We start from the raw sequence: 18045 nt of genomic DNA, 5'->3' as shown, positions 1-18045 counted from the left end.
TGGACTCTGCCTCTGACCACTAGGTCTGGCTGCCCATTACCCAGCCATCACACTGACTTTTCTACAATTCCTCCAATGCCCTTTTCCGCTCTCCAGCTTTGCTCTCCCAGCAAGACACACCGATCCCTTTGATCCCAGAGTCCTGCTTGCCTGCTAGTCAAGGGCTCAGGGGGAGTGCTTGTCTTGCCCCCTCCCCCACCACAGCTGCTTGTCCTTGGGGAATCTCTGGAGCGCAGAGAAGAATCCGTCCTGGCAGCAATTCAGGAAGTCATAGAAGGGACGGTCTGCTCATCTCCCTCTGCAATGCCACTGCCCGAGACCGTTACGAGTGGGTGCCAAGTGACTGCGCCAGCAGCTTCTTGAGAGACTCCTGGAGGAAGGGTAGTTGTGTTTCACGCTGACCGCAGGAAGCCATGCAAAGAGTGCAGCATTGAAGAGACTCTCCTGCTGTCCCAAAGGGTTTCTGTTCTCCTGCACGGTCAGACCGTGGGGCCAGGTTGCAGAATGGGGAAGAGCTGTTTGGTGATGAGTCGGAGGATTCACCATATAGGTGGCAGCAGCTGCAGATCCTGGAGTCCCTTTGGTAGGGTTACCGTGCGTCCGGATTTTCCCGGACATGTCTGGCTTTTGGGGTTTTAAATAGCCATCCGGGAGGAACTGGTAAAACTCTCAAAAGGTTTGGGATTTCCCTCGCTGTACAGAGCGCGGCGCGGCTGACAGGGCAGCCGGGCCGGATTGAGCCGCTAACATCGGGGCCTCCAGCAGCCAGAGCCCCTCCCCTGCTGCCCCCCTCCCCTGCAGCCTCAGCGAGCTGCGCCAGCAGCGCTCTGGGGGGCGGGGCTGCGCGCTTCACAGGGGAGCGCGGCTCTGTGTTTGGCTCCGCACACCAGACACACTGCTCTGAGCAGCATGGGAAGGGGGTTAGGGGGTTGGAGAAGGGGCATGGGGTCCCAAGAGACAGTCAGGGGACAGGAGCAGGAGGGGTTGGATGGGTCAGGGGTTCTGGAGGGGGCTGTCAGGGGACGGGGGTGTGGAGGGGCGTCGGGGCAGTCAAGGAACAGGGAGCAAGGGGGTTGGATGGGGTGGAGGTTTGGGGGGGCAGTCAGGGGCAGGGAGCTGAGGGGTTAGATGTGTCAGGGGTTCTGGGGGGCAGTCAGGGGACAGGGAGAGGTTGGATAGGTGTGGGAGACCCAGGGGTCTGTGAGGGGGCAGGGCTGTCAGAAGATAGGGCAGTCAGGGGACAGGTAAGGGGTGGAGTTCTAGGGGAGCTGTTAGGGTGGGGGGTCTAAGGAGGGGGCAGTTGGAGACAAGGAGAAGGAAGGCTTAGATAGGAGGTGGGGTCCCAGGGGGTGGTTAGAGGCAGGGGTCCCCGGAGGGGGCAGTCAGGGGACAAGGAGCAGGGGGGGTCGGATGGGTTGGCGGTTCTGTGGGGGACACACAGGGGGCAGGAAGTGGAAGGCAGGGGATAGGGGGCAGGGCTACCACTCCCCCCCCCCCCATGGAGTGTCCTCTTTTTTGAAAGTTCAAATATGGTAACCCTACCCTATGGGCCAAGCCTCCACTCCTGACAGTTCAGGCGAACCTCCCCCTGTTCTCAATGAGTCTTTGGCTTTAGCTGCTGGGCCTGCCTGCCGAGACAGAGGACTCAGTGTTTCCATCCGGCTGCTCAGTTGCAAATGCAGCCATCCAAAGAAGTGAAGAATGGAAGCGAAAGAGCAAAGCTCGACCATCCGCTGAGCTCCTGCAATCAAGTGAGCACAGCCTGGGAGAGACGAGGGAAAGCTCCAGGGTGGCTGGTGGCTGTAGGGAGCCAGGGGAGGAGAAATAAATAGTTCATGATGAATCCTACGGGCTTTGTCTTGTGTGGTGAAGGGGTTAAAATGGGTCTAGTTACGATCACATTCAACTTTACAATCGCTGTGTCTGATTGAAGGGCAGGTCTGGAAAGGTCAGAGGTCACTCGAGGAGCTTCAAGTCTCAGATTCTGTCCCTATTGCCTGCTTTGACCAGCTGATCTCAACCCAACACCCCCCTCAGGTGGTAGCAGTGGTGAGCTCTTTCCCTCCTTTTCTGAATTAGCTGCCAGAATGGGGACAGGATACATTTGGCCAAGGAAATCGAGAGGCATGGGGGTCACTTGCAGAGGCATGCAGATAACTTGCAGAGTTGCCTGTTAATGCAGCTCTTATGGGGGAGCACGGTAGGGTACTGTGCACTCAGGGGCACCATTTCCAATTTTGGTGGTGGCAGGGAGGATAATTTCACCATGAGTCCAGGGGCATGTGAAAACTCTAGTGTTCTGGCAGATAACTTCGCAATGAGCTGACAGGAACACTTGCCAGATTGCTTTCTGGGGAAGACAGCTATAAGAATGGATCCAGGGAATGGTTCTGTATCTCTGAGCTGTTTGGAGATTTTCAGGGAACATTCCGGATGCAAGACAGAGATCCCCAAAGTTATCTTGGATAACCCTGAGAGACTTATGGAAAACTAGCAGATACCACATCTCTGCTGTTCCTTTGTTACTAACTCTTTAGCGAGAGAGACTTTGCCAGGACTCATGGGTTCTATCCCAGCTCTTGGAGGGGAATGGGGTCTAGTGGGTTACAGTGAGGGGCAGCCAGCCGAGGTCAAAGGGGCGATTCTGGCATTGCTAACATTCCAGCGTGTCCCACTCACAGCCGGTGGTTCTGCTGAGCGGAGGGGAAAGTGGGCCGGTACCGGCCGGTGTGGCGTGCCAGTGAGAAGTGGCTGCCGGTACAGGCCCGTACACAGCTGACGTTAAAGCGGTGCCGGAGCGCCAGGCGGCGGGGCCTGGGCAGCACTGAAGGGCTGCTGGGGGAGGCTGACCCCAGCCCTGCCCCGTCTGCCTGAGGCCCCGCCCCCTTCTCGAGTTCCTGGAGCCGGGCCCCCATGCCAGTAAGAGTTTTGAGTTACTTTTCCCTCGGATTCTGATGAGCGAGGGAGCAGTGGCCATGTGGAAACTCAGTCTCTCCACTTTACAGCCATGGACCCTAATGCTGCAGCCCTTGGGAAACCTGAGAACCCAGTCTGTGCAGTGATGTTGCTCCCAGCCACCATGGCTAAGCAGAGACCAGACCTTAACAATCACATTATTCTGGTTAGTCTTCTGCACCCTTTCCTCCTCCATAGGCTTCCTCCTGGAACCAGCACTAGTGGGGATGACTCAGCCTGGGACCAGCACAGGGACAGAGAGGTTGGAGAAGGGTGGCACGGGACCCCACCCCGACTCAATACTTTGCTGTACTTCCCTTCACTTCCCTCTGTTGCAGCAAAATCTTAACACGCCCACCCCACCCCTGTCAGTGTGCAGAAGACCCAGATCTCACTCTGTGTGGAGGGAGACCTTGGGGTGCAGCAGGAAATTTCAGTGGCTGTTGCATTCAGAGAGAACCGCCCACCGATGCATGCGACCTGGGAGAACCTGCACTGAGGGCTCCTTGTCCAGGAAATGCTGGGACAGCTGCTCTGAGTCAACAGGTGATAGGCTCTTCCAAATGACAGCTTGTTGGGAGATGGGTTGGTCCTTGCCAATGAACCTCAATTTTCCATAGCTGAGGAGGGAGTGAAGGCCCCCTGCAGTGACTGCCACCTTCCACTAGCCTGAATCAATCCTGGGATGGGCTTGGTGAGGCCCCCCAAGCAATGGATCCTGGAGGTAACACCCCATTGAGGTGCATGGGGCAGCACACAATTCCTGCGGCTGCCCAAGGTGACTGCATCTTTCTACAACCACGCTGCACAACCTATGCAAGCCACTAGTGGGCACAGGCTGGGTTCCCAGGTTCCCAGTGGGCTGCCGCATTGAGTCTTAGGGCAGCAAAGCTGAGAGACTGACCTTCCACATGGCCACTGCTCCTTCACTCAGCAGAACCACCAGCCATGAATCAGAGCGACTGGAAAGTCTGCAATGTCAGAATTGCCTGTTTTTCCTGGGCTGGCTGCCAGCTTCCAGCTTAGAGCCGTGCAATGAAGAGCTCGCTGTGATGACTGGCAGGGCTGGGTTCACTCCATGCACAGGCTACTGCAAGTCACATGGTGCATAGTGCAGGTGCTCGCTGCCGAAATAGCAGTAGGGTTGTTTGTGTGAACGCCAGGCTGGCGTTTGTGCACGTTCCTGTAGTGCCTAGAGGCCCCAGTTGAGATCAGGGCCCCGTCGTGCCAGACACTCCACACGGAAACAGTCTCCAGAGGCTATGGGGACAGTGCGGTGCAGTACCGCGGCATAGAGTGCTGGACTGGCATTTGGGATATGGGGGTTCTAAGCCTTGGGCTGCTGTGTGACTTTTGGGAGTCACTTTGCGTCCTTGCGACTCTTCTTCTCCACCTATAAAGAGATTGATGGACGAGAAATACTCCATGAGAACTAGACGTTGCTATTGTCCTTTGTTCTGATTCTCCAGCCTCAGTCCCCTCTTCTCCTCTTTATTTTCTATATTTCCATCCTTCAGTCTGTCTCCACACAACTGCTTCTCCCTACAAGACGTGTGCATCCTTTAAATGCCCCTTGAACCCTACTTCTCGCTTTCCTTTGTCGGTTTTTATAGAAACATTTTGCTAAAATACTGAAAATGCAACAAAGTGATTCTGAAGTTAATTTTCAGGTTTCACAGACTGAACCTTTCATTTACCCCAGGTTAACTCTGCACTAGTGTCTTGCATAGATTGTGGGCCTTGGCTATAGCGGGATACAGTCACATTAGGCAGATATGGGAATTGTGTGCTGCCCCATACACCTTAATGGGGTGTTAACCAGATGCCAGCACCAGAGCCATGGTGCCCTGCGCAGCTGCGTGCTGCTCCAACCCCTGCTCCGCCCCAGCCCCACATCTTCCCACATCTGCTCTGCCCCAGCCCCACCCCCACTCTCCTGAGGACTGCAGCAGGGCCGGGCCTACACTGCCCGGCAGCGGGAAATGCAGTGTCCTGGCCCCAGCCACGCCGCTGGTGAGTGCTGGGGGCAGTTCCCCCCTACCCCCCAAGCCAGCTTCTCTGTGCGGTAGCCTGGGGCCCCCCACACACACAACCCCATGAGGGGAGGGAGCTGCGTAGGGCCCCAGAATAGCTAGGGACGGCCCTGCCCTTCCCCAACCCTGGGTAACCCCCATCTGACATCGGTTAAGGCTGAATCTTAACAAATACCCCTCACCTCCCTCTGTATGGAGCATTCAGACTTTCCTCTCCCCTGGTGCCGGCTGCTCTGCTCAACCATCTACCACCTCAGGAGGCATCTGCCCCGGCTCTGGCTAAAGGCTCGCACACAAGAGGCAGCCTCTGTTAGCAGCCTCCTGGACCAAGTTGCTCGGAAGTATCCCACAAGGGCAGCGTGCTTTCCTCACAATGCCCGGGGCAGTACGAGGAGTGTGAGATCACCACAGCTGACTGACGGAAGCAAACAACAACACTCCACCCTGGCTACCTCGTGCACTACAGCATCTCCCCACTTCTGGGAGGTTCACCTGGCAACAAGATTCCCGGCTTCCCAGATGCATGAAGTAAGTGCATCCTGCAGTGACAGTGTCCCACTCTCTAGGCAAGGCACTAGTGAGCAATTGATCTGACAGTGACGGCAAGCCCCGATCTGTGAAGATAGAGAGGGAGGGAAGGAATGGATTTTGCAATGAGCTATGGTGCAAGTGAGGGGCAGTGGAATACACCTGGCTGGGATGGCACCCCAAATCAGTGCAGGGGGCGAATGCACCCAGCAAGGACTGTACCCCTGAATCAGAGCAAGGAGGAGTGCGGAGAACTCCATTCTGACTTCTAAGTTCTGTGTCTCTCAGAAAAATATATCTTCGTCACAGTGAATTCTCAGGCAACACTCACAGTGTTTGATTGAAAGGGGAGCCGTCCACCCAGCTCCAGTTCCTGGTGCGGGACATGTTGTTCAGGCCGTTCCAGACATGGTTTCTACCGTCTTTATGAAATCCTGGGGAGTGTAAAGCAAGCATCTAGGTGACTCTCACATGGTCTTATGCCCCCTGCATATACAGAGAACCTGCCACCCCATCTGCCCAGCAGATCTATCAGAGATGCAAAACATGCAACTAAAATGGATTCTGACCCAACGGGGCCAGCGCGCTGCATGATACCCTCTCACTGGAGAGCTTCAGTACCACTGAAGCATAGACCAGTTCCCTGAGAGTTGCTGAGTGGTAAAGGAGTAAAAAATTAGTGGCACTACGTTGATTCACACCAGTTGGGTAACTGGCCTTGTGTATTTCACTTTACCATCTCCTCTTCGTCCTGGATAAAGGGTATTATTTTTATCTGCATTGAGTAACACCTAAAGGCCACGCTGCCTTTACCTAGGAGACAGGGGAACTGGACTGCTATTCAAGAGATCTAGGCAGAGTCTTTCCCAGTTCTGCCACTGAGCTGCTGGGTGACCTTGGGCAAGTCACTTCTCCTCTGGTTCCTAGGCTGACCAGACAGTATGTGTGAAAAATCGGGATGGGGGTAATAGGAGCCTATATAAGAAAAAGCACCAAATATCGGGACTGTCCCTATAAAATCGGGACATCTGATCACCCTACTGGTTCCTAAGCTATTGAATGGTATCCCTTTACATTATGTATCTCCCTCTACTTAATTAACCCTGGATCAAAAGTGTGAATTTACTTGATGTGTGAACTTCATTAAAACTAACGAAGGATTGTTGTATGCTGTTACATTGCAATTTACATCGCATGTATCCCGGTAATTATGTTTGCCCATCAAATGCGATTGGAGCCTCGGAAATGTAAATGAAAAACATGCTAACTTCAAAGCATGGGTCATTGTGTTTGACACAGGGAAATCCACAGACCCAGTCTGCATTTAGTCAACAGAGGAAAAACCTTTAGTTAGTTCCCTCGAGAAATTTGCTGCCAGTGTTGCCTTTGATGTGAGATCAAGCGGATCCATTGACCTGGGATAAGTGACTGACCCTTTGGGGTTGGGAGTAACCCAATAGAATGTGATTCTTTTGTTTTAATAACCTTTTATCACAAAGTCCAGTTTATCTGGTTGGTAAGAATGGCTGGAGATCCTAGGGGACTGTCTGTGGCTCCATGGTAATACTAATATAGTGATCCAGGAGTTCACATTTTTTCCTGGCTTGGTGAAATCTAATTATAGAATAAATCACCAGTTTGGGGTGTCAGCCCTGTGTTCTGACTGTCTGACCTGCGATTGGCACTCATGGTTGTGAGCCGTTCCAGACAGCGTGACAGCAATGACTGAGGAGGAATGGTCTAGGTGGTCTGGACGCTAACCTGGAACCTGAGAGACCCAGCTCAGCTACCTGTTTTGCCATGGGTTTCCTGTGTGATCTTGGGCACGTCATTCTGTCTGGACAACGGTTCCCATCTATAACATGTGTAAGCAGAATCAGAACGAGTTACACTCTGACATCTGGTGGTGAGGTGTGGCAAGTTGTGGAAAAAAACTTCATGGGCTGATCTCATTTGCTTAGGCACACCCACCCCGCCTAGAATGAGGCCATAGCTGCCCAAATGGTCACTTTGGCTGCTGTGGGATCCCCAGTGTCTCTGTTATTGGGACAGGAAGAATAAATTGTTATTACCCTGATTATGGGAATCAAGGACAGTGGAACTGCACTTGGCCTTTTGTTATGATGGAGGGATTCACCATCAACTAAGTAGCACTCGCTAGGCAAGGGACATGGGTTCCAAAACTCTGTGAATTGAGAGAGGCTGGGGATAAGTATTAATTCTTGGTGGCATGGGCCCCCTGGTGAGGGCCTTACAGGCTAATTGCACTTCCTCCTCTCTCTACTATGGAATATCCGAGCTAATTTTGATTCGCTTAGGAGTCTAGTTACAGGCTGCTGAGCTGAATTCACTTTGGGCTAATGATGCACCAGCACTGAGGCTCCTCTACAACAAGCTGAAATCACAAAAGAGCGGAGCGTCTGGTGGAGCAGAGCAGTTTGCGGGACGGCGAGCGGAGCGTCTGGTGGAGAAGAGCAGTTTGTTGGATGCCTAGAGCAGCCCATGGGGTGGCTGGCAGAGCGGAGCCCTATGGAGAGGTGGGACCATCAGCTTTGGACCATGTAAGGTTCCCCTTAACCCACCCCACCCCATCTCCACCCAGGTTGGGAGGTAAAACTGTGGAGGTAAACTTTTGAACTCTGGGGCTGCCCTGACCGGGGACAGAGACTTTTGGGGCATTGGACTTTTGGGACTTTGGGTGATTTTGGGTTGCTGGACTCAAGAACTAAAGGGAAAGGACACGCCCCAATTTGCTTGGGGTGGGTTATGAATCCTGGTTGGTGGTGTTTCCCCAACATAATGCCACATTGTTTCTCTCTGTTATTAGAAGGCTTTTTGTTACACTCAGACTATGTGCTTATGAGAGGGGAAGTATTGCCTCTTGGAGGCACCCAGCGGGGGTGGTATATATTTGTCCCAGGTCACTGGGTGGGGGCTCGAGCCGGTTTTGCATTGTGTTATTGGAATGGAACCCCTAGATACTGAACCCGGCCCTTGTTGCTGCCAACTCTGACAGGCAGAAGGGTTACACATGGATATAATAGTACTGCCCTGCCTTGTAGGGTTGGGGGGAGGATAAATATATTAAAGAGTCAGTGGTTAAAACAGAGGTGGTTGGAAACTTTGTTTGCTCATGAAAATGTTGTGGTTTTTTTGTCAAAGAAAATCCCCAACATTTCTCAAAAGTGATTTTTTTTGTCTGAAAACTGTCAAAAAATTAAATTAAATTAAATTAAAAATACATTTTTCAGCCAAAACTATTTGTTTTCCCAGTTTTCATTTCTTTAAGTGAAAAACAGAAAATGTTCAAGGAAAGTGAAGACTTTCTGTGAAAATTTTGTTTGGTGAACCCTGCAATTTATACATTAGAAAACATCGTGATGGAATGTTTGGTGAACCCTGCACTTTATACATTGGAATGCGGTCATGGCAGCCATATGGACACTTTAGATAGACAGAGCAGTGAATAATGGGACTTTTTTTCCCTGATCATCTATAGAGTTGAGTTATGACAGTTCCTTCCATTCGAGGATATCATGAGGCCGATGTCATTCTCAGATTAAATTCATCCATGGGCACCATTTAATTTGGTGCCGGAACGGGAACTGAGTTCTTCTGAGCTGGCCTCTGGGCATATGGAATAAGATATATTTCATGTTCAGCACTGGATGAGTTGATTTTTCACCTGCTGTGAAGCACCAAGTATTGGCTGTTGCTCAGAGCCACCAAGTATGGCAGTGGCAAAACCAAAAACCAAGTCCCATGAGAGCTGGGTGCATAATACCTTGGAGGACCTGGGCCTGGAACAAGTTCTGAATTCCTATCTACTGCACGAACTTCCTTAGACTCCCTTGAAAATAAAAGCCCAAATATGGAATTTTTTGCACCATTCTGGAGTCCTTTCAGGATGCAGAATAAAAGTGACATTTGAAAATGTGGCTCAAAATAATTCTTGCAAATTTTGTTTTAAAATTAACAAGACAGCAAATACAAACGTTGAAGGACTCCTGAAATGAGCTGGCCTTGGCATGGGAGGAAATGATTCATTGTAGGCATTACCTTTGAATGGACTAAAATCTCACTGTCTGAGCAGCTGCAGGAAGACAGCAGCTTTAGATTTTTATCCCAGGTTCAGCGGTAAGTCCTTATTAATGTTCACTTCCAAACAGACACATGCACAAAATAATATTTGCCCAGAAATACACAATGATGTACACGTAGAAACACACACATAGTAATCCACATTCACAACACAGATGTAGTCACACAATGTTTTTCACGAATAAACACACAATACTGTGTGTTCACAAACACAACAATAATGCACACTTGAACGCCAGAAGAAGCACTGACAACAGACACAAAAGTTACACAATATTTTTCGTAATAAACACATGATATTGTACATTCTCAAGGACACACACAGGAATAGAAAACTCACATACACATTGATTTCACTACTTTGACCAATTACTCAAGTCACGAGGCTTCCATCACTTACCTGGGGACATTATCCCATAATGTGTAACACTCCTTGGAATTATTAACTGAAATTAATTCTAATGTTGTCTGCATTCATTATTATCCCATCATTATTACCTTGAACAACAGCATCAATAAACAAGCAAATTAATTTCTCCTTCTTTTTAATAATTATTTCATAAATATAAGAAAGAAAGAAAGAAAGAAAGAAAGAAAGAAAGAAAGAAAGAAAGAAAGAAAGAAAGAAAGAAAGATGCCCAAATCCCATGGAGCTGGGCACCTGACTCCCTTAGCCAGCACTGAAATTCCAAGCCTTAAGTGTAAAAACTTGCTCTCATTAAAATCAGTGGCAAAATTTCCCTTTAGTGGGTGCAGAATGTGTTAGGGCAACACAATTTTTTAGGTGTGTAACCACCTGGGAAAGGTGGAGTTTGAAAAGTATAGAATCTAGTTGATGACACTGCATTGCCAGTTAACTTTATATTTTTCAAATTATATTGCAGAATTTGTTTTACTTAATTTGGGTACTTCCCATGGAAACGACAGAACAGGGAAATCAAACATTCATCATGTAATTCAGCCTCCTGGGATTTGGCAATCTCCAGAAGCTGCACTTTCTTCTCTTCCTGCTGTTTCTAGTGATCTACATTGTGACCATGGTTGGGAACGTCCTTACTGTTGCATTAGTTGTGGCTGATCAGCACCTTCACACCCCCATGTACTTCTTCCTGGGGAACTTGTCCTGCTTGGAGACCTGCTACACCTCCGTCCTCCTGCCCAGGATGCTGGCCAATTTCCTGATTGGGAACAGAACTGTTTCATACAATGGCTGCCTTGTGCATTTTTTTTTCTTTGGTTACTTGGTAGGTACAGAATGTTGTCTCTTATCTGTGATGTCTTATGATTGTTATTTGGCAATATGTAAACCACTGCATTATGCATCCCTTATGAATGGCAGGTTTTACTTCCAACTAGCAGCTGGCTGTTGGATCATCGGACTTCTAGCTACTTCCTTCTTCTTCTTCTTGATTATGCAGTTAACTTTCCGCAGCCCCAACAAAAGTGAGCATTTCTTTTGCCACTACACCCCAGTGATAGACCTCTCCTGCAGTGACACTTGCACAATGAAACTTGTGGCTTCAGTCCTGGCCTTCATATTCACCCTACCTCCATTTTTACTGACTGTGACATCCTATGTTTTTATTATTTCCAACATCATGAGAATCCTTTCCACTACCAACAGAAAAAAAGCATGCTCCTCTCACCTCATTGTGGTGACAGTCTTCTACAGGACTCTAACTATTGCTTATATGTTACCAAGAATCAACACCCTTAGAGACCTAAACAAAGTGATCTCTGTTTTCTACACGGTCATGACTCCACTGATCAATCCCCTCATATACAGTCTGAGAAACAGAGAGGTAAAAGAAGCCCTGAGAAAAGCTGTCAGTAGGCTTATGACTTTGAAAAGAATTTGAATAACCCTACACTATTTGGTTAGGATAGGAGCTATCATGAATTAGAGAAGTAGAATCTGGGTGATCCCTTTCTCTGGTCCTTTGGCTAATCCCAGAAGAAAAGGAGAGCTAGGGATGCTGTACTGAACTATTTATTCAATATATTGCACCTCTTTTTCTCTCTGTTAACTGTCCCAACACAAGACCATGATTTTCAAAATTATTCCAAACAAGATTTATGAATAATCTATTCTTAGGCATGGAAGGATTAGATTTTTATCGGTAAATGTCAATAAACATCGATTTCACCATATACACACACGCCGATGAAAAAATATTTCCATTGATAATAATCAAAATTTACAGATAGGCAAAGTAAGAAAAACACTGTTGAGAAATTATTAGAGCTTGATTTAAGGATATTTACTTTTTCTATTTTGACTTGATGTTGACAATTTGGGTTTTAACAGTTATTAAGCTTTAACTTTTTGCATCTCAACATCTACTGTCATTAAACAATCATTGTCTGACCTCCCCACACACATTGTCTGACCCACATCCATAATTTCCTACCACTGTGAAAATTTAAATAAATAAAAATGGGAAAAATGCTTGGAACACACAATTTTTTGCAACTATGAAAATTTAAATTGATAAAAATATTTTTAAAAAGGTTCAAAATAAGCAACAATATTATCTATCAAAATTACCAAAAATAAAAATTGAATTTGCCAAGCCTACCCATCTTTCATGTTATATATATGGTCTTAAAATACATGATTATGTATCTCTCTAGTAGATAATCCTAATTACTATAACTAGCTGCTACTGACTGGCAGCTAATGGAGATGAGAGACAGGGTGGGTGAGATAATATCTTTTATTGGACCAACTTCTGTTAGTGAGAGAGACAAGCTTTTGAGCTTACACAGAGCTTCCTGGGACCAACACAGCTGTAACAACACTGGATACAGATAATGGAGTAGCTCTTTCAGAAGAACTAATACAGTTTGGTTTGGTGCGGTGGGGTATTTGGTCCCAAAGACAGGAGATTCTCTGCCTTCTGATAACTATGCAATCTGTATGTATATACTCATTACATACAATGAGTAGATGAAGTAGACAATAGAGTCATTCCTGACTGGATAGATGATAATGAGGAGGAAGGGTGAAAAGGAAGAAGGAGGTAAGGAGGAAGAAGAGAAAGTCAGAAGAAGAAACATCTTCTAGCAGCACCTGAATCAAAGAGTTTGTGTATTTTGTGGCCATTTTATTTTTGTTTCAGGCACTTAGATACTGTTATGATACTTGGAGTACAAATGTGAGACTGCATCGGTAGATAGATAGATAGGTAGATAGATAGATAGATTATATGAACAGGCTCACATATGTTATAAAGAAAAAATGGCTTTGTCAGCTGTATTAATAGATTTTTCTCTAGCTTCTTCTTCTTTCAGTATGCTCCAATTTTGCTGCAATAATATTGAGTCTTCCAGTAAGGTTGTTCTTCTGTAATATAAAATAAATGATTTTTTTTTCATTAGAGCTATATATACTTGAAAATGATTGTGCTGACATTCACTAAATGTTTTACAATAAAAAAGAAAAGAAAAGATTATTGGTATGAACTGACACAATTTAATCTGTGGCAATGTTTAATGCAAGACAATGGACCAAGAGCCTCAGCTGGTATAAATTAATGTAACTCCTTTGAATCGGTCACGTACAACAATTTACATGAGCTGAGGGTCTGACCAACAAATTATAATTTCCCTACTAATTTGCAAACACTGGCAGAGATTTTAAAAGCCACCTGAGGGATTTAAAAAAAAAAACTAGTAACTTCAAAAATCTCAGCATTCGCATCCCATTTCCAGGTCCTTATTCAGGTTTATTCCTTGCTGAGTTACACAGATTCCCACTGAAGGCTATGGGGCAATATTGAGGGCCTCATTCAGATTTTGCTGAGTCCTTACTGAGGCAAAGGTCTTGGTTGCGATTTTCAGCTTAACACCAAGATTTTCATAAGTGAATGGTGATTCTGAGTGCCTCATTTTTGGAGTGTCCAATCTGAGATGTGATCAAGGTGCTTTATTTTCAGAGAGTCCCAAACCTCTGGAAATTGGGAACCTTGAAGATGTTTCAAGTTGGTCATGAAAAACTGACCACCCAAATCCACTAACAATTAGGAGGCTGACAGTGAAAGTCTGTGGGAGTCAAGCATCTATATGCCTTTAAAAATCAGGCCCCTAGTCCCTTAGATATTCAGTGGCACTTTGGTTCCTAAGTCACTTGAGCACAGCTCAAAATTCCACCCCACATAACTAAACAAGGACTTCGAGGTTTGGCCCAAATGCAGTATGTCTCCAGAAAACTTTCATTGAGTACGCACAATTCCTACTGAGGGAAAATGACAGACTCTTCACATCATACCACAACTGCGGGATTGAAGCCATGCTACTTTCAGTAAATATCACCTTCACAACAGTGAAGGGTATGTCTACACTGCAAAAAACAAAACAAATGCTGCAACCCCAAAGAAAAGAAAAGAAGAACATCTGCATGGCACATCCCGCAAAGGAAATGCCCATCTTTTCCACCAGCATGTTGTCCAGCATCTTTGGGATGATGACTGACATGTAGCAGACCTCCAAGCAGGACAAGTGAGTAAGGAAGAAATACATGAGGGTCTGAAGGGTGTGATTGGCATTTATTATCATAATAATCAGGGTGTTCGCCATCAAGGTGAGGATATAGAGAGACAACAACACTGTGAAGAGCAAAAGATGGAGGTCATGAAACTCGGAAAATCCTAGGAGTATGAATCCGCTCACAGCAGTATGGTTCTCTAGTGACATTATATCATCTATCTATCTATCTATCTATCTATCTATCTATCTATCTATCTATCTATCTATCTATCTATTCAGTATGACAGTTGCACTGCAGTATCTATCTGCTTATATGGCCCCCATGATTATTGTATCCTAGAATTATCAAGTGTTCTAATTCTATCATGCCTGTTTATTAATAATATCCATTTATATGTAATAAACTGCCTTAATTCATATGACCATGTCTTCTTCCAGTAAATGTCTCCAGCTGATAGTGCAGCCTGCTACAGGGTTAATGGACTTACTCCTTTACCATAAATTGTAGGGCTTTGGATTTTGGTCCTAAATGAGAATATTTTATGTCTCCTATTAACAATGGTGTCTCTATCTAAGTGCAATGATTCATTGCACAAAATATGTGGGTGTCTGAAAAATACACTGCAGTGATTTTCAGTTTACCAGATGATATTGTGTAGGATGGGTAAAGAAGGAAGAAATGACCAGCAGGAACAAAAGGAGAAGAAGATAAGTAAATAAGTAGCAGCAGCTAAAGCAAAGGGAGATTTTGTGGCAACTCTTAATTTTGTTTAGTGCACCTAGACAAGATGTTAATAGTTGCATTACAAATACTATGAATGCTGGACAGATAGATAGAATATAAACAGTATCGAGGATTTCTAGATGTCGCTCTCTATATATAGATAATCTGAACAGATCGACAAATGTTCTAAAGAACACTTCACATTGTCAGCCATGTTATCAGATGTTGCTGACTTTTCATCCTCTTCCCCTTCAATGCTCTTCAATGTTGAACCATTAATATCTTTCTTCAGCCTCTCAAATAAGTGTTTGAGTCTGTAGAATAAAAGAAATAAATGTTTGCATTTTTGTTTTTCGTTAAACAGCAGTGACTTACATTTTTGACACGCACAAACTCAGCAATGGTTTAGGGAGGGGAAAAAAAGATACTGGTCTAGATCTTCCAGTGGTGTAAATCAACCATAGCATCACTGATGTCAATGGGCCAGATCCCTAGCTGGTGTAAATCAACCATAGCATCACTGATGTCAATGGGCCAGATCTCCAGCTAGTGTAAATGAATATAGCTCTATTGATGTCAATGGGACAGACTCCCAGCTGGTGTAAATCAGCACAGCTTCAGTGAAATCAGTGAAAATCCTATAATTGGGATTTTCAAAGAAGCCTAAGGGAGTTAGTTTCCCACATCCCCTTTTACTATAATGGGGGTTATGTGCCTACCTCAATTAATAACTTTTTAGAATCCTATTCTGTGAACACAAAGGTGAGATGCTCTTACCCTTACTCACATGGAGCAGCCACCTTACTTTCAATGTGAGTCAAGGTGGCACAATCTCATCCTAATTAATCAAGACCCACATCACCAGTGTGAGGTAGAGATGGTGAGCTTTATTCTCTCCATTATACAGACAGACTAAGGTGCTCAGACGAATTAGCAAATTGAATTATGTATTTATTTATGTATATAGCAAATAACTTATGTATTTCCCTAAGAATACATAAGTTAGCGATAGAGAAAAGAACCCAGGAACCCTGACTCCCATTAGCCTTCTCTCACCACTACTCGCTCCAATGGTCTTTTACATTTATTTCTCATTCTTTCAACCTTTCATCAAAACACTGAGGATGGGGTTTTCAACATAGACTAGAGGATTTGGATGCACAGATCCTAATAATTGTGTATCTAAATCTCCTAGGCAGCTTTGGAAATCACAGGCTATAACCTTAATTGGCCTAATTAGATAACCTCTGTGTCACATTCTGTTTTAAGAGATAGTGGTGGAAATAAGGAGTAACTCCATTTAAATTAATGGAATCACACAGGTGCAAATCTGGATTAACTAGGAGGAGAATCAGTTACTATCAGTTCATCTGCCATTTTGTTGCCCAGCCACCCAGTTTTGTGAGATCTCTTTTTGAGTCTTCACATCTCCTTTGGACTTAACTCTCTTGAGTAGTTTTGTATCATCTGCAAAATTTGCCACCTCACTGTTTACCCCTTTTTCCAGATCATTTATGAATATGTTGACCAGCACTGATCCCAGTACAGACCCCTGGGGGACACCACTATTTACCTCTCTCCATTCTGAAAACATTTATTCCTACTCTTTGTTTCCTATCTTTTAACCAGTTACTGACCCATGAGAGAACCATCCCTCTTATCCCATGACAACTTACTTTGCTTAAGAGCCTTTGGGGAGGGACCTCGTCAAAGGCTTTCTGAAAATCTAAGTACACTATATCCACTGGATCACCCTTGTCCACATGCTTGTTGACCCCCGCAAAGAATTCTAATAGATTGGTGAGACATAATTTCCTTTTACAAAAGTTGTGTTGACTTTTCCCCAACAAATTGTGTTTATCTATGTGTCTGATAATTCTGTTCTTTATTAAAGTTTCAATCAATTTGCCTGGTACTGAAGTTAGGCTTACCAGCCTGTAATTGCTGGGATCGGCTCTGGAGCCTTTTTAAAAAATTGGCTTCACATTAGCTATCCTCAGGTCATCTGGTACAGAAGCTGATTTAAATGATAGGTTACTTACCCTAGTTAGTACTTCTTCAATTTCATATCTGAGTCCCTTCAGAACTCTTGGGTGAATACCATCTGGTCCCAGTGGCTTATTATTGTTTAATTTATCAATTTGTTCCAAAACCTCCCTAAATGACACCTCAATCTGGGACAGTTCCTCAGATTTGTCACCTAAAAAAAATGGCTCAGGTTTGGGAGCCTCCCCCCTCACATCCTCAGCCTTGAAGACCAATGCAAAGAATTAATTTAGTTTCTCCACAATGGCCTTATCGTCCTTGAGTGATCCTTTTGCATCTCGAACGTACAGTGGCCCCACTGGTTATTTAGCAGGCTTCCAGCTTCTGATGTACTTAAAATTTTTTTTGCTGTTACTTTTTGAGTCTTTGGCTAGCTGTCCTTCAAATTCTTTTTTGGCCTTCCCAATTATATTTTACACTTCACTTGCCAGAGATTATGCTCCTTTCTCTTTTCCTCAGTAGGATTTAACTTCCACTTTTTAAAGGATGCCTTTTTGTCTCTGCTTCTTTTACTTTGTTGTTTAGCCACGGTGGCACTTTTTTCGTCCTCTTACTATGTTTTTTAATTTGGGGTGTACATTTAATTTGAGCCTCTATTATGGCGCCTTTAAAAAGTTTCCATGCAGTTTGCAGGGATTTCACCTTTTAACTTATGTTTAATTAACTTCCTCATTTTTGTGTAGTTCCTCTTTTTGAAATTAAATACTACCATGGTGGGCTGCTGTGGTGTTTACCCCACTCCTCCAGAGATGTTAAATTTTAATATGTTATTGTCACTATTACCAAGCAGTTCAGCTATATTCACCTCTTGGGCCAGATCCTGTGCTTCACTAAGGACTAAATCAAGAATTGCCTCTCCTCTTGTGGGTTCCAGGAGTAACTGCTCCAAGAAGAAGTCATTTAAGGTGTCAAGAAACTTTATCTCTGCACCCCGTTCTGAGGTGACATGTACCCAGTCAATATGGAGATAGTTGAAGTCCCTCATTATTATTGAGTTTTTTATTTGTATAGCCTCTCTAATCTCCCTGAGCATTTCACAGTCACTATCACCATCCTGGTCAGGTGGTCAGTAATATATTCAGACTGCTATATTCTTATTATTTAAGCATGGAATTTCTATCCGTAGAGATTCTATGGTACAGTTTGGTTCATTTAAGCTTTTTACTTCAT

The 18045-nt window shown here is 45.3% G+C and overlaps 1 protein-coding gene across 1 annotated transcript; it reads left to right on the top strand.

Annotated features, from left to right (window-relative positions):
- Nucleotides 1-10654: 10654 nt before the first annotated feature.
- LOC140897482 (olfactory receptor 6B1-like) lies at nt 10655-11476 on the top strand. The gene has a single exon (XM_073310212.1). It carries the CDS (start codon nt 10655-10657, stop codon nt 11474-11476), a length of 822 nt encoding a protein of 273 aa, XP_073166313.1.
- Nucleotides 11477-18045: the final 6569 nt, after the last annotated feature.

This window comes from Lepidochelys kempii, chromosome 14, assembly GCF_965140265.1.
Source record: "Lepidochelys kempii isolate rLepKem1 chromosome 14, rLepKem1.hap2, whole genome shotgun sequence".
NCBI lineage: Eukaryota > Metazoa > Chordata > Testudines > Cheloniidae > Lepidochelys > Lepidochelys kempii.
The sequence above is the reverse complement of the archived record's forward strand: the minus strand, read 5'-3'. Positions and strand labels throughout refer to the sequence as shown.

Bases quoted from the DNA above. Each gene is read 5' to 3' on its own strand.
- LOC140897482 (XM_073310212.1), top strand. From the start codon at position 10,655: ATGGTTGGGAACGTCCTTACTGTTGCATTAGTTGTGGCTGATCAGCAC.